This window comes from Taurulus bubalis (assembly GCF_910589615.1).
Source record: "Taurulus bubalis genome assembly, chromosome: 3".
NCBI classification, from domain to species: domain Eukaryota; kingdom Metazoa; phylum Chordata; class Actinopteri; order Perciformes; family Cottidae; genus Taurulus; species Taurulus bubalis.
The window spans coordinates 41,272,782-41,293,271 of record NC_136591.1 but is presented as its reverse complement, the minus strand read 5'-3'; the positions used below and the strand labels follow the sequence as shown (position 1 = coordinate 41,293,271).

The following is a 20,490-nucleotide window of genomic DNA, read 5'->3' as shown; positions in this document are numbered from 1 at the left end:
ATGGACGGCGGCGCGAGCGTGAAGAGCAGCGAGGAGAAGGGAGCCGAGAAACTAATGGACGACTACCTGAAGTCCATCGGGCTGCACCGGAAGAGGATCGCTAAAGACGGCTCGTGCTTGTTCCGGGCGGTGGCCGAGCAGGTAAAGTTTACCAACTGACTTCCGGGTGCGGAGAACACGCATCACGTGACTCAAGCTGGGCTGAGCGGCTGCGGCGCGATGGCGGCCCGGTCTGGTGTGTGATCCCTAGAGGCTGAAAGCTGCGGGTTTACCACGGGCAACGCGGCCAGGGGCAACGCGGCCAGGGGCAACGCGGCCGGGGGCAACGCGGCCGGGGCAACTAAGTTGCTCAACAAAGTCAGTCAGCTGTATTGGTCAATCCTTCCACTTCCACATAAAGTGAATACAGATGATAATAAAGTGCTATATAGACACAAATAACATTTAGACAACATGTATATTAAGAAAACTATCAGCCTGTTTTTAAATACTGGCAATTACACATTTACATATTATGCACACAAAATGTAGTCAACAATTGCACAAGAAATGGGAAAAAACTAAAAGTAAACTGAACATGCCATGAGAGTAAAAAAGTAGAAAAAAGTATGCAAAAATGATAAAAAAAAAAAAAGCATAATAGAAAACAATAGAAAAAAACCTGCAGAAAATTATGGAAAAAATAGAAAAACATGCAAAAAATTCTGGAAAAAAAACATGAAAAAATAGAACATTAACACAAAACATCTTTAATTCAACAATTGCACAAGAAAATGGAAAAAAGTTGACTTTATGCACACATCTTTAATTCTTTAGTTAACGATTTCACATGAATCTTTTAATAAATTGTGAATCAAATAAAAAGTCAACTGAACATGCCATGGGAGTAAAAAAGCATTATATAACAAAATGGAACATTATTTTAGAGTTTTAGATGCATTTCAAACTATTACACTTATGAATATAGAATCTGTAAATACATAATCAATACATTCCTGATGTACGCTCTCCTCAAATGTCTGGTCATGGCTGAATAATCAGAAAACAACCAGTTGAACAGGTGTGTGACCTTTGACCCTCCAGGTGCTGCACTGCCAGAGCCTCCACACGCAGGTGAGGAGCCGCTGTGTGGACTTCCTGAAGGAGAACCGGGCCGGATACGAGGCGGTGAGTCGGGTTCATGTTTCCTCTGCTCATGAAGGAGAAGCACACACACTGAGCTTTAGCCGAGCTTCTTTTAAACTGAATGTAATTACGACGAATAAAACGTGGAATTGTTTTAATTAATGAAAAATCTGAGTTTTGGATTTTTTTGTGCAATTTTCTGACATTTTATAAAATTATTAATAATTATTAATTACAACCACAACAAGTATTTTACACACTTTATTTTCTCTACAAAGCATGCATGCTTTTTAAAAGAGCTTTTGTAAATGTTGTTGTAGGAGAATAATTTACATAAAAGCATCTTTTTTTATCCAGTTAAACACTCAATAGATAATTCTAATACATTTATTTATTGATTTATTTTATTATATAAATCCTGTCAACAAATCCCATTAAAAAGACCAAAACCAACAAAGTGTTGAAATAATTCCTGTTATAATTATAATATAAATAATTCCTGTTTCTCAAACAATAAATATTATACAAGAGAAAATTAGTTTATAGAGTTTGTTTTCACGTTGTTTCCACAAAGTGTTTTCTCTTGTTTACTAAACAATCAAAACAAAAACAACAATTACAAATGTAAAGTTTCAAAAACCAGTCAAATGTAAAAATAATTGCAGTGACTTTTACAAATATAACAATAGTAGAATTTAATAAAAATCTAAAAATAAGAAAATAAATATAATTGAAATCAGCAAAACAAAATGTTTGGTTAAATTCTCCATCACATCTGTAAATGTTAAAGTGTATAAGCTTTATTGTTTTTTGGGTCACTTTTTCTTAACTTTTAACAATAATAATATTAATAATAATATACCTGTGTTTCAGTTTATTGAAGGAGACTTTGAGGATTACCTCTTCAAGCTTCAGGACCCTCAGGTAGGAAGAGCTCATGAAGTCAGCAGGTTGTGAGTTCTTTACCCTGAAGTCACGTTGTTGTTGTTGTTGTTTCTGCAGCAGTGGGTCGGCGAGGTGGAGATCAACGCGCTGGCCGTCATGTACAAGTAAGACTTCTCTTCTTCTGTGGTGCTGAACAGACTTTTTATACGATTATGAATTAATATTTACTTCTTATGAAGCTTTTGATCCGAGTAAAATATGTTACGCTGTACTAAATATACTATAAATGTACTACAAATATACTACAATGTGTTTAATTATACCTTCAGTTATTTGACTGTATTACATGATAACAATGTTATATCAAAATATATCTGTTCCTGTAAAGAAATAGTTTAAATAAAACTGGTTTTATACAAATTAAACATTTAAATAAAACTGGTTTTATAAAATTAAAATAAAAACTGCTTCAGTTCTCGTAGTTTTATTCGTGTGTTTGAAGTACTTCTCGTAGTTTTATTCCTGTATTTAAAGTACTTCTCGTAGTTTTATTCCTGTGTTTGAAGTACTTCTCGTAGTTTTATTCCTGTGTTTGAAGTACTTCTCGTAGTTTTATTCCTGTGTTTGAAGTACTTCTCGTAGTTTTATTCGTGTGTTTGAAGTACTTCTCGTAGTTTTATTCCTGTGTTTGAAGTACTTCTCGTAGTTTTATTCCTGTATTTGAAGTACTTCTCGTAGTTTTATTCCTGTGTTTGAAGTACTTCTCGTAGTTTTATTCCTGTGTTTGAAGTACTTCTCGTAGTTTTATTCGTGTCTGTCGTTCTGCAGGAGAGATTTTCTGATCTTCCAGGAAGCAGGAAAACCAGCCGTCAACATCACAGACAACGACTTCAAAGACAAGGTGACACGCAGACGACTGTGTAGTTTAAATATAAATAGATGTTGATTATCTCAACGCGTCTTATACTGTAATACTCTGAAGTCACATTGTGTGTATTCCTCTCAGGTCCGGCTGGTCTTCCTGAACGGGAATCACTACGACAGCGTTTACCCCGTCAGCCACATCAGAGACGCAGCGCTCTGCCAGTGTGAGTGTTCAGCCCGGCAGTGACCTGTAGGATCAATAAAGTACATACGATCAGTGACCTGTAGGATCAATAAAGTACATACGATCAGTGACCTGTAGGATCAATAAAGTACATACGATCAGTGACCTGTAGGATCAATAAAGTACATACGATCAGTGACCTGTAGGATCAATAAAGTACATACGATCAGTGACCTGTAGGATCAATAAAGTACATACGATCAGTGACCTGTAGGATCAATAAAGTACATACGATCAGTGACCTGTAGGATCAATAAAGTACATACGATCAGTGACCTGTAGGATCAATAAAGTACATACGATCAGTGACCTGTAGGATCAATAAAGTACATACGATCAGTGACCTGTAGGATCAATAAAGTACATACGATCAGTGACCTATAGGATCAATAAAGTACATACGATCAGTGACCTGTAGGATCAATAAAGTACATACGATCAGTGACCTATAGGATCAATAAAGTACATACGATCAGTGACCTGTAGGATCAATAAAGTACATACGATCAGTGACCTGTAGGATCAATAAAGTACATACGATCAGTGACCTGTAGGATCAATAAAGTACATACGATCAGTGACCTGTAGGATCAATAAAGTACATACGATCAGTGACCTATAGGATCAATAAAGTACATATGATCAGTGACCTATAGGATCAATAAAGTACATACGATCAGTGACCTATAGGATCAATAAAGTACATACGATCAATAAAGTACATACGATCAGTGACCTGTAGGATCAATAAAGTACATACGATCAGTGACCTGTAGGATCAATAAAGTACATACGATCAGTGACCTATAGGATCAATAAAGTACATATGATCAGTGACCTATAGGATCAATAAAGTACATACGATCAGTGACCTATAGGATCAATAAAGTACATACGATCAGTGACCTGTAGGATCAATAAAGTACATACGATCAGTGACCTGTAGGATCAATAAAGTACATACGATCAGTGACCTGTAGGATCAATAAAGTACATACGATCAGTGACCTATAGGATCAATAAAGTACATACGATCAGTGACCTATAGGATCAATAAAGTACATAGGATCAATAAAGTACATACGATCAGTGACCTGTAGGATCAATAAAGTACATACGATCAGTGACCTGTAGGATCAATAAAGTACATACGATCAGTGACCTATAGGATCAATAAAGTACATATGATCAGTGACCTATAGGATCAATAAAGTACATACGATCAGTGACCTATAGGATCAATAAAGTACATACGATCAGTGACCTGTAGGATCAATAAAGTACATACGATCAGTGACCTGTAGGATCAATAAAGTACATACGATCAGTGACCTGTAGGATCAATAAAGTACATACGATCAGTGACCTGTAGGATCAATAAAGTACATACGATCAGTGACCTATAGGATCAATAAAGTACATAGGATCAATAAAGTACATACGATCAGTGACCTGTAGGATCAATAAAGTACATACGATCAGTGACCTGTAGGATCAATAAAGTACATACGATCAGTGACCTGTAGGATCAATAAAGTACATACGATCAGTGACCTGTAGGATCAATAAAGTACATACGATCAGTGACCTGTAGGATCAATAAAGTACATAGGATCAATAAAGTACATACGATCAGTGACCTGTAGGATCAATAAAGTACATACGATCAGTGACCTGTAGGATCAATAAAGTACATACGATCAGTGACTTATAGGATCAATAAAGTACATATGATCAGTGACCTATAGGATCAATAAAGTACATACGATCAGTGACCTATAGGATCAATAAAGTACATACGATCAGTGACCTGTAGGATCAATAAAGTACATACGATCAGTGACCTGTAGGATCAATAAAGTACATACGATCAGTGACCTGTAGGATCAATAAAGTACATACGATCAGTGACCTGTAGGATCAATAAAGTACATACGATCAGTGACCTGTAGGATCAATAAAGTACATACGATCAGTGACTTGTAGGATCAATAAAGTACATACGATCAGTGACCTGTAGGATCAATAAAGTACATACGATCAGTGACCTGTAGGATCAATAAAGTACATATGATCAGTGACCTGTAGGATCAATAAAGTACATACGATCAGTGACCTGTAGGATCAATAAAGTACATACGATCAGTGACCTGTAGGATCAATAAAGTACATACGATCAGTGACCTGTAGGATCAATAAAGTACATACGATCAGTGACCTGTAGGATCAATAAAGTACATACGATCAGTGACCTGTAGGATCAATAAAGTACATAGGATCAATAAAGTACATACGATCAGTGACCTGTAGGATCAATAAAGTACATACGATCAGTGACCTGTAGGATCAATAAAGTACATACGATCAGTGACCTATAGGATCAATAAAGTACATATGATCAGTGACCTATAGGATCAATAAAGTACATACGATCAGTGACCTATAGGATCAATAAAGTACATACGATCAGTGACCTGTAGGATCAATAAAGTACATACGATCAGTGACCTGTAGGATCAATAAAGTACATACGATCAGTGACCTGTAGGATCAATAAAGTACATACGATCAGTGACCTGTAGGATCAATAAAGTACATACGATCAGTGACCTATAGGATCAATAAAGTACATACGATCAGTGACCTGTAGGATCAATAAAGTACATACGATCAGTGACCTGTAGGATCAATAAAGTACATACGATCAGTGACCTGTAGGATCAATAAAGTACATGCGATCAGTGACCTGTAGGATCAATAAAGTACATACGATCAGTGACCTGTAGGATCAATAAAGTACATACGATCAGTGACCTGTAGGATCAATAAAGTACATACGATCAATAAAGTACATACGATCAGTGACCTGTAGGATCAATAAAGTACATACGATCAGTGACCTGTAGGATCAATAAAGTACATACGATCAGTGACCTATAGGATCAATAAAGTACATATGATCAGTGACCTATAGGATCAATAAAGTACATACGATCAGTGACCTATAGGATCAATAAAGTACATACGATCAGTGACCTGTAGGATCAATAAAGTACATACGATCAGTGACCTGTAGGATCAATAAAGTACATACGATCAGTGACCTGTAGGATCAATAAAGTACATACGATCAGTGACCTGTAGGATCAATAAAGTACATACGATCAGTGACCTGTAGGATCAATAAAGTACATACGATCAGTGACTTGTAGGATCAATAAAGTACATACGATCAGTGACCTGTAGGATCAATAAAGTACATACGATCAGTGACCTGTAGGATCAATAAAGTACATACGATCAGTGACCTATAGGATCAATAAAGTATAGCATCGTAAAAAAGTTAATTAATTAATCTATTCAGTCGACAAAATAAACCGTATTGTTTAATAAAAAGTAAAAGTACTGTGAAAAGACTCCAGTAGAACGTAGCGGTACTTGTACTTTGCTGAAGTACACGACATGAGTAAATGTACTGTGAAATACACAACCAAAGTGCAACGACAGTTTTTTCGGTTTGTTTTCTGCAAATGTAAAAAGTGTTTTTTTTTATTACAGAAATCACACATTGTAGAGCGCCACAACTTGTGTACTTTCACACGTAGTACTTTATTACTTGTACACGTAGTACTTTAAATAAAGAAGTTGAGTATGTAAAGGAAACATATTTTATTTTCTCAAATGTAGATTTTCATCCCCTAAGAGAAACCCCTATGTGTAGGAATAGTTTATATGTGTATATATATTTTTATGTGTGTAATGCATTGTTCTGGCCCCGCCCCCTTCCCGGCAGCCATCTTGTACGAGCTGCTGTACGACGGCGTGTTCCAGGCGGAGCGCGGCGCTCTGGGCTCGTGCCACCGATCCGGCCGGCCCACCGACGTGCTGAGCGACGACGCCATGAACGCCTGCGTGAGCAGCGACGACTCGGACCCGGACGCCGCCGAGCCGCTGTGGTAGGAGACGGGTCACGGGGTCGATGCCCGGGAGACGGGTCACGGGGTCGATGCCCGGTACCGGGGTAGGAGACGGGTCACGGGGTCGATGCCCGGTACCGGGGTAGGAGACGGGTCACGGGGTCGATGCCCGGTACCGGGGTAGGAGACGGGTCACGGGGTCGATGCCCGGGAGACGGGTCACGGGGTCGATGCCCGGTACCGGGGGAAACGGGCTATAGGGTCCATGCCCGGTACCGGGGTAGGAGACGGGCTATAAGGTCCATGCCCGGTACCGGGGTAGGAAACGGGCTATAGGGTCCATGCCCGGTACCGGGGTAGGAAACGGGCTATAGGGTCCATGCCCGGTCCCGGGGTAGGAGACGTCACGGGGTCGACGTCACGGGGTCGACGTCACGGGGTCGATGCCCGGGACTGGAGTGGACGGGCTATAGGGTCCATGCCCGGGACCGGGGTAGGAGACGGGTCACGGGGTCGGTGCCCGGTACCGGGGTAGGAGACGGGTCACGGGGTCGATGCCCGGTACCGGGGGAAACGGGCTATAGGGTCCATGCCCGGTACCGGGGTAGGAGACGTCACGGGGTCGACGTCACGGGGTCGACGTCACGGGGTCGATGCCCGGGACTGGAGTGGACGGGCTATAGGGTCCATGCCCGGGACCGGGGTAGGAGACGGGTCACGGGGTCGGTGCCCGGTACCGGAGTATGAGACGGGTTATTGGGTCTATGCCCGGTACCGGGGGGATTTGTGTATTTTTTGCTGCGTTAAAATATTTTTTTTAACTTTTAATTGCAATTTATTTTGATAAATAAAAATTTGTAATTTAATATAAATGTGTTTATTTGTTACATTTAAACGTAATTGATTATTTACTTGTATACTTATGCGATCATTCATATATATTTTGTCATGAATTGCTTAATTTAATGTGTGAGATTCAATTATAATTTTTTTTTATTCTTTTGAAGATGTTGTGCAACATTTCTGGTGTAAATTGTATAATTTTAATAGATAATGATTCTGTAGTTGAATGTATTTCAGTGTGGTATTAGTACTTTTACTTCTTGTGGAGTATTCTTCAGTGTGGTATTAGTACTTTTACTTCTTGTGGAGTATTCTTCAGTGTGGTATTAGTACTTTTACTTCTTGTGGAGTATTCTTCAGTGAGGTATTAGTACTTTTACCTGTTGTGGAGTATTCTTCAGTGTGGTATTAGTACTTTTACTTCTTGTGGAGTATTCTTCAGTGTGGTGTTAGTACTTTTACTTGTTGTGGAGTATTCTTCAGTGTGGTATTAGTACTTTTACTTCTTGTGGAGTATTCTTCAGTGAGGTATTAGTACTTTTACCTGTTGTGGAGTATTCTTCAGTGTGGTATTAGTACTTTTACTTCTTGTGGAGTATTCCTCAGTGTGGTGTTAGTACTTTTACTCATGATGTGTTTTTATGATTCAGGGTAGAAAACGTAACGAACACGCAGAGACAAAACAACCAGAGAGTAAGTTATTGATCTATTACTAGTTATTGATCTATTACTAGTTTACATGATAATTACTCTCCCCCCCCCCCCCCCCCCCCCCCTCAGGGTCGTGGGCGTGGCCGTCTCCTGCCTGAGAGAGTGAGGCGTTCACTGAACCCGACTCTGTTCAGGAATGTGGAGTACGACGTCTGGCACAAGTCCAAGAGAGGTTCATAATTATTAACAATAATAATAATAAATTAAACTAAAGCCAAGAGGGACATGCTGCAAAATACTGTAATATATAAATAAAGTACATCATGAATATATTTATGAATTATATTATTTGTATGTTATATATGTATAACTATAATGTATATTTGTAAATAATATATTTTGTTATATATGGATAATTATAATATTATATGTTTTTTGTATTAACATAATGTAATGGTGGAGACAAAGTACAATATCAGTGTAATTAAATGTAATATAACGTAGTACATTACTATAGCATAGAACATAAACTATAGTATGATAAATATAAATAACAAACTCAGTATATAAATCGTTACAACAGACTTTGAAAAGTGTGTATAAATACTTTGATTTGTGTTTTTCTTTCAGCTCAACAGAAGTTGGACTATTGCATCGCTGCTGGGATGCAGTTCACCGTCGGAGACCGCTGCCAGGTGTGTGTGTGTGAATCTCGTGTGTGTATATATGTATATATATATATCTCTCTCATATGTGTGTGTGTGTGTGTCGCCTGTAGGTTCGTCTGGAGGGAAGTGGGCGGAGCTACAGCGCCACCATCAAGGAGGTTTCTCCCAACAACGGCCCAGTGAGCGTTTACTTAGAAGAACTGGGAACCAGGAAGTAAGTCACACTCTACTGTAGTACTGAGACACTCTCTACTGTAGTACTGAGACACTCTCTACTGTAGAGGCTCTACTGTAGTACTGAGATGCTCTACTGTAGTACTGAGACACGCTCTACTGTAGAGGCTCTACTGTAGTACTGAGACTCTACTGTAGTACTGAGACACTCTACTGTAGAGGCTCTACTGTAGTACTGAGACACTCTACTGTAGTACTGAGACACTCTCTACTGTAGTACTGAGACACTCTCTACTGTAGTACTGAGACGCTCTCTACTGTAGTACTGAGACACTCTCTACTGTAGAGGCTCTACTGTAGTACCGAGACGCTCTCTACTGTAGTACCGAGACGCTCTCTACTGTAGTACTGAGACGCTCTCTACTGTAGAGGCTCTACTGTAGTACCGAGACGCTCTCTACTGTAGTACTGAGACGCTCTCTACTGTAGTACTGAGACGCTCTCTACTGTAGTACTGAGACGCTCTCTACTGTAGAGGCTCTACTGTAGTACTGAGCCGCTCTCTACTGTAGAGGCTCTACTGTAGTACTGAGACGCTCTGTACTGTAGTACTGAGACGCTCTGTACTGTAGTACTGAGACGCTCTCTACTGTAGTACTGAGACGCTCTCTACTGTAGTACTGAGACACTCTCTACTGTAGTACTGAGACGCTCTGTACTGTAGTACTGAGACGCTCTCTACTGTAGTACTGAGACACTCTCTACTGTAGTACTGAGACACTCTCTACTGTAGAGGCTCTACTGTAGTACTGTAGACACTCTACTGTGGTACTGAGACGCACTCTACTGTAGTACTGTAGACACTCTACTGTAGTACTGAGACGCTCTCTACTGTAGTACTGAGACGCTCTCTACTGTAGAGGCTCTACTGTAGTACTGAGACACTCTCTACTGTAGTACTGAGACGCTCTCTACTGTAGAGGCTCTACTGTAGTACTGTAGACACTCTACTGTGGTACTGAGAGGCTTTTTTTTTTTCAAACTGACGTTTATTTTTCTAAGAAAACATCACATTTTATAAACTTCATCTGTTTACAAATTACGATTTTCAAATGTTTGTAAAGTAACTAAAACTGTTAGTTTCGAAAGTCGTGAAGTAGAGTATGAAGTGGCATGAAAGTAAAGGACTCAAGTAAAGTACAAGTACCTCAGCGTGTACTCATCAGTACTTCCTGCAGACAGTACAAGTACCTCAGCGTGTACTCATCAGTACTTCCTGCAGACAGGTTCCTCTGTGGAGTCTCCGCCCGCCCAACGACGAGAACAGCTGGAGCACCGTGGTGACCAAGAGGGTCAATGGACACGGAGGTACACACACACACACACACACACACACACACACACACACACACACACACACTATATATACTCACTCTTTCTCTCTCAGACACTCTCCTCACTCTCTGACTAGCAGTCCTTGTCCCCTCAGAGTGGGAGGAGCGAGGCAAAGGGCGAGGCCGGGGGAAGAACCTCCCTTCTCCATCTTCATCATCTTCCTCCTCGTCTTCCTCCCTCGTGGCCCCGGGCTCCAGTGGGCGCGTGCAGAAGCAGCATTCGTGGCCCCCGCAGGCCACCGTAGAGGAGCCGGGCGCAGCCAGGACCGCCAGGTCAGTGTTTAAATACGGGGGCGGAGCCTCGAGCGGTCAACCACCTCGTAGCCCCGCCCTAAAGCTATATATTATTATGTATTTTAATATTCTTTGATCTCTTGTTTGACATTTCACTTCCTTTCTATGGGCGCGATGAAGTCGGTAATAAGTGTTTCCCCGTGGTGTGTTCAGGAAGTCTGTAATAATAAGCGTTTCCCCGTGGTGTGTTCAGGAAGTCTGTAATAATAAGCGTTTCCCCGTGGTGTGTTCAGGAAGTCTGTAATAATAAGCGTTTCCCCGTGGTGTGTTCAGGAAGTCTGTAATAATAAGCGTTTCCCCGTGGTGTGTTCAGGAAGTCTGTAATAATAAGCGTTTCCCCGTGGTGTGTTCAGGAAATCTGTAATAATAAGCGTTTCCCCGTGGTGTGTTCAGGAAGTCTGTAATAATAAGCGTTTCCCCGTGGTGTGTTCAGGAAGTCTGTAATAATAAGTGTTTCCCCGTGGTGTGTTCAGGAAGTCTGTAATAATAACCGTTTCCCCGTGGTGTGTTCAGGAGGTCTGTAATAATAAGCGTCTCCCCGTGGTGTGTTCAGGAAGTCTGTAATAATAAGCGTTTCCCCGTGGTGTGTTCAGGAGGTCTGTAATAATAAGCGTCTCCCCGTGGTGTGTTCAGGAAGTCTGTAATAATAAGCGTTTCCCCGTGGTGTGTTCAGGAAGTCTGTAATAATAAGCGTCTCCCCGTGGTGTGTTCAGGAAGTCTGTAATAATAAGCGTTTCCCCGTGGTGTGTTCAGGAAGTCTGTAATAATAAGCGTTTCCCCGTGGTGTGTTCAGGAAGTCTTTGAGCTCGGTGGACCCGCCCTCTGGCTTGACGGACAGGCAGCGCTCCAAAGAGCTGGAGGAGAAGAACGCGGCGCTGGAGGAGATCCACCTCTGGGACGAGAACAGCTTCCCCGCACTCAGCGTGAGTCACGGTCACTTCAGGGTCACTTCAGGATCACTTCAGGATCACTTCCACTTCACGATCACTTTAGGATCACTTCCACTTCACGATCACTTCACGATCACTTCCACTTCAGGATCACTTCAGGATCACTTCCACTTCACGATCACTTCAGGGTCACTTCACGATCACTTCCACTTCACGATCACTTCCACTTCAGGGTCACTTCAGGATCACTTCCACTTCACGATCACTTCAGGGTCACTTCACGATCACTTCCACTTCACGATCACTTCCTCTTCAGGGTCACTTCACGATCACTTCCTCTTCAGGGTCACTTCAGGGTCACTTCACGATCACTTCCACTTCAGGGTCACTTCAGGGTCACTTCACGATCACTTCCACTTCACGATCACTTCCTCTTCAGGGTCACTTCAGGGTCACTTCACGATCACTTCCACTTCAGGGTCACTTCACGATCACTTCCACTTCAGGGTCACTTCAGGGTCACTTCACGATCACTTCCACTTCACGATCACTTCCTCTTCAGGGTCACTTCACGATCACTTCCACTTCAGGGTCACTTCACGATCACTTCCACTTCACGATCACTTCCTCTTCAGGGTCACTTCACGATCACTTCCACTTCAGGGTCACTTCAGGATCACTTCCACGTCACGATCACTTCAGGGTCACTTCACGATCACTTCCACTTCACGATCACTTCCTCTTCAGGGTCACTTCAGGGTCACTTCACGATCACTTCCACTTCACGATCACTTCCTCTTCAGGGTCACTTCACGATCACTTCCACTTCAGGGTCACTTCACGATCACTTCCACTTCACGATCACTTCCTCTTCAGGGTCACTTCAGGGTCACTTCACGATCACTTCCACTTCAGGGTCACTTCACGATCACTTCCACTTCAGGGTCACTTCACGATCACTTCCACTTCACGATCACTTCCTCTTCAGGGTCACTTCAGGGTCACTTCACGATCACTTCCTCTTCAGGGTCACTTCACGATCACTTCCACTTCAGGGTCACTTCAGGATCACTTCCACTTCACGATCACTTCAGGGTCACTTCACGATCACTTCCACTTCACGATCACTTCCTCTTCAGGGTCACTTCAGGGTCACTTCACGATCACTTCCACTTCAGGGTCACTTCACGATCACTTCCACTTCACGATCACTTCCTCTTCAGGGTCACTTCACGATCACTTCCACTTCAGGGTCACTTCAGGGTCACTTCACGATCACTTCCACTTCAGGGTCACTTCACGATCACTTCCACTTCAGGGTCACTTCACGATCACTTCCTCTTCAGGGTCACTTCACGATCACTTCCTCTTCAGGGTCACTTCACGATCACTTCCTCTTCAGGGTCACTTCACGATCACTTCCTCTTCAGGGTCACTTCACGATCACTTCCACTTCAGGGTCACTTCACGATCACTTCAGGGTCACTTCAGTATCACTTCCACTTCACGGTCACTTCCACTTCACGGTCACTTCAACTTCACGGTCACAATCACTTTCCCTATCACTACATCTTTGTTTTTGTTATTAGTGTTTATATTGTTGTGTTACGTTGTTTTAATAAGTATTTATATTGTTGTATTACGTTGTTTTAATAAGTATTTATATTGTTGTATTACGTTGTTTTAATAAGTATTTATATTGTTGTACATTGTTTACCTCGTCTCCTCAGACTCGGGGTGGGATGCAGACTGATGGAGGGAGGAGGAAGGGAGGAGAGAAGAGGCTCTGCCAGAGAACCAAGACGGTGAGTTCATGTCTTCAAAGAGTTATTCATTATTCAGTAAGTGTAATAAAATGTCTTCAGCATAACAACTCCTGGACATTTCATATTTATTCTGCAGAAAAGTCCAGTCGACGACGTCGGAGCTTCTTCTCCGGGAGAAAGACCCAAATCCTCCACTCCCCCTCCTGCGAGTACTACCATGAGTACTACCATGAGTACTACCATGAGTACTACTGCGAGTACTACCATGAGTACTACCGCGAGTACTACTGCGAGTACTACCGCGAGTACTACCATGAGTACTACCATGAGTACTACCATGAGTACTAGCCCCTCCCTCCCTGCCGCTGCGCCGTCTGCAAACTCTGACTCTAATAATTCAGCTCAGACAAACGCTCCTCCTCCTCTTCCTCCCTCGGCCTCTCTCTTCCTCACCCCTGCTCTCCCTGCTGCTCCCTCACCCCCGACTCCCCCCGCCCTCTCCTCCTCGTCCTCCTCTCTTCCTCCTAAGTCCTCCTCCCCTCCTCCGTCCTCATCACTGCCGCCTCCCACTTTCATCGCCCCCATCGCTCCGTCTCCCACCGCCGCTCAGGGCTTCCTCCCCCACTCCTCCCTCCCCCACTCCTCCCTCCCCCACTCCTCCCTCCCTCACTCCTCCCTCCCTCACTCCCCCAGTCCGACCTCCTTTCTATCCTTCTCCTCCTCTCTAAGCCACCAGGCCGCTCCAGTCCGTGAGGCTCCGCCCCCTTCAGCCCCAAGTGAGGAATCTTCTTTATTGGTGTTTGTTTTTAGCATCCTTAAGGGGTGTGTGTGTGTGTGTGTTGTATTAATCCGCTTATTCTTCATCTTCCGCCAAAAACTTTGGACCGTTACTCCTCCCGCGGCGTTGCCAGCACATGCGTCAAAATACATGAAAACGTGCGGCCTGATGGGGAATCGTGTGCTATGACTTTTCTAAGAGATTCGACCGGCCGTTTCCCTGAAAAAAAATGTCCCATTCACTTGAATGGGGTTTCGGAGTGAAGAGATTAAAAAAAAAATATTTTATCATTTTTGTGCCCATAGTGACTCACCATACTTTATCGTAGAGAAATGATTTAACGTTTAAAACGTTGACAAAAGACTGGAGTTTGTTTGCCCAATTGGGTATTTTTTGATAGCTAGCACAGTTTTCATGTAATTATTGTTCAAGTTTAGGAAAATTCGGGGACCATTTCAGAGTTTACAATGGTGTGTATGGCGCAGGTTAGAGTGGTGATGTCATCGCTAGAGTTCAGATCAGCGTCAGGATCACAGTTTTCACTCTTTAGGCATAATTTTGACATAAAAACGTAGGAAATATTGTGCTTGTGGTCGCATGCGTCGTGGAATCCAATAAACATGTACTTTTTTGTCACCAAGCGGAGCAGCTGCAGGCTCTTGGTGGAGAGGAAGACGAGTGAATTTGATTGCTAGCATGAAGTTAGCTTTGTGTTAGACAAAATGGCTGACTGTGCACGTGTTGTTACAGCCGCATTCGTGTGTGTATGTCACTTTAAATACAGAGATGAGGAGCTCACGGTCACATTTTTAGCTCCACAGAAATATCAAGCATATCAACGCGTTCGGCTGCTTCCTTCCTCTGGTTGTATTATTTTGGCTCCAAATCTGAACAGATGGTTTTATAGACAATCCACTCTCTCTTCAGATTCTCTGCAGAACTTTGGAGCCCAAGGGGAGATCCAGATCCAGATGCCCCAGATGCAGGGTGACGCCCACCAGCACCAACCCCAGTCCCACTCTGAGGAGGCCTTCCAGCCCCAGACCTCCCACCTCCAGCCACAGACCCAGACCTCCCACCTCCAGCCTCAGACCCAGGTCCAGGTCTCCCACCTCCAGCCACAGACCCAGGTCCAGACCTCCCACCTCCAGCCTCAGACCCAGGTCCAGGTCTCCCACCTCCAGCCACAGACCCAGGTCCAGACCTCCCACCTGCATCCTCAGACCCAGACCCAGACCTCCCACCTCCAGCCACAGACCTCCCACCTCCAGCCTCAGACCCAGGTCCAGGTCTCCCACCTCCAGCCACAGACCCAGGTCTCCCACCTGCATCCTCAGACCCAGGTCCAGACCTCCCACCTCCAGCCCCAAACCCAGGTCCAGGTCTCCAACCTCCAGTCTCAGACCCAGGTCTCCCAGTCTCAGGCCTCCCACTTCCAGCCCCAGTCTCAGGTCCAGTACCTGCCCCAGTCCCAGGCTTCAGGTCCTCCCCTCCACCTCCAGCCTCCTCACCCCTCCCTGCACCCCCCCATCACCCAGAGTCCAACGGAGACCCCGCCTCACCCCGAGTCCCTGGTCCACGCCCCCCCCCCAGCACCCCCAGCCTGCGCCCCCCCACCACCAGCCCATCCCGGGGGCGGTGCCCCTGCAGCAGCTGTCCCAGCTGTACCAGGACCCGCTGTACCCCGGGTTCCCCCAGGGGGAGCTGGGCGGCGTGGCCCCGACGCCCCTCTTCTCCTCCTGCAAGGCAGGGAGCGACCTGCCGCCAGGTGAGCGCCAGTGTTGATTATTTAATTATTCACAAATCTCACAATTATTTAGGTTTTTTTGGGGGGGGCGACTATAATTATAAAATAAACTGAAAGCAAAGAATGAAAATGTTATATATAAATATGTGTCTGGTTTAGAAATTATTTTCAAAATAACTTTAAAACTAAATTTGTCTAAATATAAATTGATTTATCTGCAACAATTTCCATAATTTTTTTTCAAGTAACCTTTTTATTTATATGCTTTTTTTTATTATTATTATTGTGATAAATGCAGATTTATAATGTCTTTTTTGTCTATCAATCCCAAACTTTTATTTATTTAAAAAAATGTCTTTCTTTAAATGTTACAGCATGAGAACAAATGCCAGATAACAAAGCAAATAAACTGCTCTTTTAAAATATATTAGTATTTTCTTGCTATTTTATCTCCTGATATTTGATGTGATAGTTTGTGAATCTTCTGCAGATCTCAACACCTTGAGGTTTTTCTTCAACTTGGGCATCAAGGTAAGACAAAGTACTAAAACCCTTTTTGTTCCGTTTTTATATATTTTCCTATTTTTTGATAGAGAAAATATAATTCATTTTATTTTATGACTGTTGAAAAAGTTCCTTTTTCCTCCGCGAAAATGTGAATCTTATTTAATGCTTGAATATGAATATAATAAAACACACTTCACTTCCCTAAAGAGCTCGAACTAGAACATCTTTGATATAAAACAAGCATGAAAGCAATGACTAAATACATTGTCTGTATGGAGCAACAGCTAGCGTAGCTTAGCATAAAGACTGTAAACGGATGGGACTGTTAGCCTAACGATATGTCTACATCACCATATCACATGATATTTCAATAGATAAATACTACTTCATAGAGTATTTATCGCATGTTTTTGTGTTGTTGTGTCTCAGGCCTACTCCATGCCCATGTGCCCCCCCTACATCTACCTGCTGCCCCTCCAGCAGGCCCACACCATGCACCCCCAGCGCCCCTCCCCCTCCCACTCGCCCCACTACCACCTCCCGCCCTCCAGGCAGCCGGAGGCGTACCCGGTGCACCCGCAGTACCCGCCGCAGTACGAGCAACAAGCCCCGCCCCCCGAGCCGCCCCACCCCGGGCAGGCCGGGTACCCCTTCACCCAGCCGCCGCCCCACAGGATGTCCTCGCCCTCGTTGTCCTGGCAGCAGCTCCAGATGCCGCCTCCCAGGAGCGCCGCCTACCAGGTCGGGTACCCCGGTTCCTCGTACCGGGCGTCGCCCCCCTTGCCTCAGGGCTACCACCCGGGTCAAGGCCAGGGCCACCCGATGTACCCCCAGTACCCCGCCGAAAACATCCAGGGGCCGCCGGAGCAGCGGCAGCCCACCAACGGGGACCCGATGCCCGGCCGGGGGCCGGCGGAGGGCCCCGCCGCTAACGTGGCTAATGCTAACAACAACAGGACAAGCGTGGTTCCTGGTTTCGGTTCGTTTTTTATCACACAAGTCCAAAATAGACTGACTCCCCAAAGGGTTTCTGGGTAATGAAGTCTTTCAATGTGTTTGTTTCCCATCAGCCCTGAAAAAGGAGGGAGACGGTTCGACCCGAACGGTGCTGCTGCTGGACCCGCCCTTCAACAACAGGCCCATCGTAGGAGCACGCTTAACACTGTATTCAAGGAGCTGGAGTACTACGGCACCCGTAGTAGTAGTACTAGTACTACGGCACCCGTAGTAGTAGTACTAGTACTACGGCACCTGTAGTAGTAGTAGTAGTACTAGTACTACGGCACCGGTAGTAGTAGTAGTACTAGTACTACGGGACCGGTAGTAGTAGTACTAGTACTACGGGACCGGTAGTAGTAGTAGTACTAGTACTACGGGACCGGTAGTAGTAGTAGTACTAGTACTACGGGACCGGTAGTAGTAGTAGTACTACGGGACCGGTAGTAGTAGTAGTAGTAGTAGTAGTACTACGGGACCGGTAGTAGTAGTAGTAGTACTACGGGACCGGTAGTAGTAGTAGTACTAGTACTACGGGACCGGTAGTAGTAGTACTAGTACTACGGGACCGGTAGTAGTAGTAGTAGTAGTAGTAGTACTAGTACTACGGGACCGGTAGTAGTAGTAGTAGTAGTAGTAGTAGTACTAGTACTACGGGACCGGTAGTAGTAGTAGTACTAGTACTACGGGACCGGTAGTAGTAGTAGTACTAGTAGTACGGGACCGGTAGTAGTACGGGACCGGTAGTAGTGCTATAGTAGTAGTAGTAGTAGTAGTAGTAGTAGTAGTTAGTATTATAGTGCGTGTAGTACTATTTGAAGTAAAACCTCTTTCTCTCTCTCAGATGACGCTGGTTTCAAAACCTGACCTCGGTGACGTCTCCATGACGACCAGCAGAAGCTCCCCCGCCGGCTCCCCGTTGCCGGCCGACAACCACCGTTACCGGGGTTACCAGAGAAGTCACGCGGAGCTGGGGGCGGAGCCTCGCCGGGGGGCGGAGCCCTACACGCCAGGGAACCTGTCTGTGGGCTGCAGCACCGAGGACGACTGGGGGGCGGGATACAAACCCCTGAACCACAGGGGCCCCAGGAGGTACCCCCGGGGGGGGCGGGGCAGCCGGGGCCCCCGGAGGAGACCCGGCGGGGACGCAGGGCCGGATTCAAACTACATCCAGTTTAGCCCCTCCCACAGGGGGCGGGGCCGCGAGAGAGGATACTAGCTCCCGGCCAATGAGAGGAGAGGAGACCCCGGGAAGGGGCGTTTAGTTCGTTTTCCTTTTTATGGAACGATTTGTATCACTCGCGTCGATTAGCCAGTTAGCTTAGCATAAAGACTCCGGCCCTAATGCTAAGCTAACCATCTGTAGCTTCAACATGGAGTGGAATCTCACATTTCTGACTCTAGCGTCCCTCAACGGCGCCGCACGTCGGTAAATTTACATTTAAACTTATTTCAGCAACAAACGCAGAACTCTGAGCACTTCCCGTTAGCACTACTTCCTGTTAGCACTGTGAGCTAAAGATCAAAGCAACTCGAGGTTTATTAGTGAAATCTAATTTGAGGAACGGCTTTATAGAAATAGAAGCTGAGGGTTTTGTTTATTTTAATGGTTTGACTGGTTTTCTTCACTGGTTTATTTGTCGCCTTCATCCCCTCCAGAGATTCAGTGCCTTACGTTTGCTGCTTTTTACTCTTTGTATTTTATTTCTTCCAGTTTGGGGAAACACTGCTGTACAGAACTGAAGCTGCTGTCTGTTTCTATGCGATTGATTAAATAAAACTTTGGTTCAGATCGTCTCTCGTGTGTAATTTATTCATGACATTTATTAACATACTTTTGATTATTTTGTGAGAAAATTGACAGTTAATTAAAAGTATCAACATTTCTTTGTTATTACTGTATGTAAATGATGTCTAATAACGCTTTAAAAATATATTTTAATGTAATTATTAAAAAAAAAGTTAATTTCATTCAGTTAAAGGTCATTTTTAAAAGTAAGTGATTTAGTTTTTCTTAACACTTTAAATTGTTTTTTTTAAATAAAGATAAATAATCATTGTGGGTTGGCAGGAAGATGTTCTTTGTTGGTTTGTCATTAAAACATTTTTTACTTGTCATACAAATATTGCACTTAAACATTCAAGTCATAGTATACAAAAAATATGAAGTGTAGTTGTACTAGTACCTAGTTTAGTAGAACTGTGTATACGTATGTATCATGGCGGACAGCGCATTTTGGGCCTAGGCCTTCAGAGCCGTCTGATGATGTTTAAATGAATATGCGCATGACAGGACGCTGCCTCATTAACGGACAGTCATGTGGTTCACATCGACCAGAGCCATCACATAGTTATGTATCCGAGGGTTTACCTTGCGCCTATGCTTCACTTCATTAAAACAGCAGCAGGATGTTTGCACAAGACGGAAACCACTTTTATTCTCGTTCCACACGTCACTAGATCATTTCCTCTCCAGTTCTCCTCCTTCAGCCATTAAGTGTTAAAGCACTAAACATAACTTCTCTTATGTTTCAGCATGAACTCTTCTTAATCCTGGCAGAAAGGCTTCCCGTTGAGTTGACCGAAGTCATGCTGGCACAATAACATAATATTGTGTTTTTGCATTTGCTATTTCTGCTGGATCAATAAAGCTTTTACTGTCTTCAAAATAATCCACTCAAAGTCAGACTTCACCATGTCATTCATGTTGTCCTGATTCATCAGTGTTTGGTTCCCTCTGGTTTCTC

General features: G+C 43.9%; 1 protein-coding gene across 1 annotated transcript; it reads left to right on the top strand.

Moving 5' to 3' along the window:
• On the top strand, positions 1 to 19,535 carry otud4 (OTU deubiquitinase 4; the record flags this gene model as incomplete). The annotated part of the gene is given in 22 exon segments (XM_079215863.1): positions 1 to 141; positions 1,084 to 1,167; positions 1,999 to 2,049; positions 2,128 to 2,174; positions 2,839 to 2,911; positions 3,017 to 3,098; positions 6,912 to 7,074; positions 8,613 to 8,761; positions 9,160 to 9,224; positions 9,308 to 9,411; positions 10,654 to 10,739; positions 10,861 to 11,038; positions 11,853 to 11,982; positions 13,680 to 13,754; positions 13,852 to 13,996; positions 14,117 to 14,491; positions 15,421 to 16,085; positions 16,087 to 16,261; positions 16,731 to 16,771; positions 17,177 to 17,726; positions 17,818 to 17,891; positions 18,588 to 19,535. Coding segments are annotated over 22 exon segments (3,828 nt in total). The 3' UTR covers positions 18,963 to 19,535.
• Positions 19,536 to 20,490: the final 955 nt, after the last annotated feature.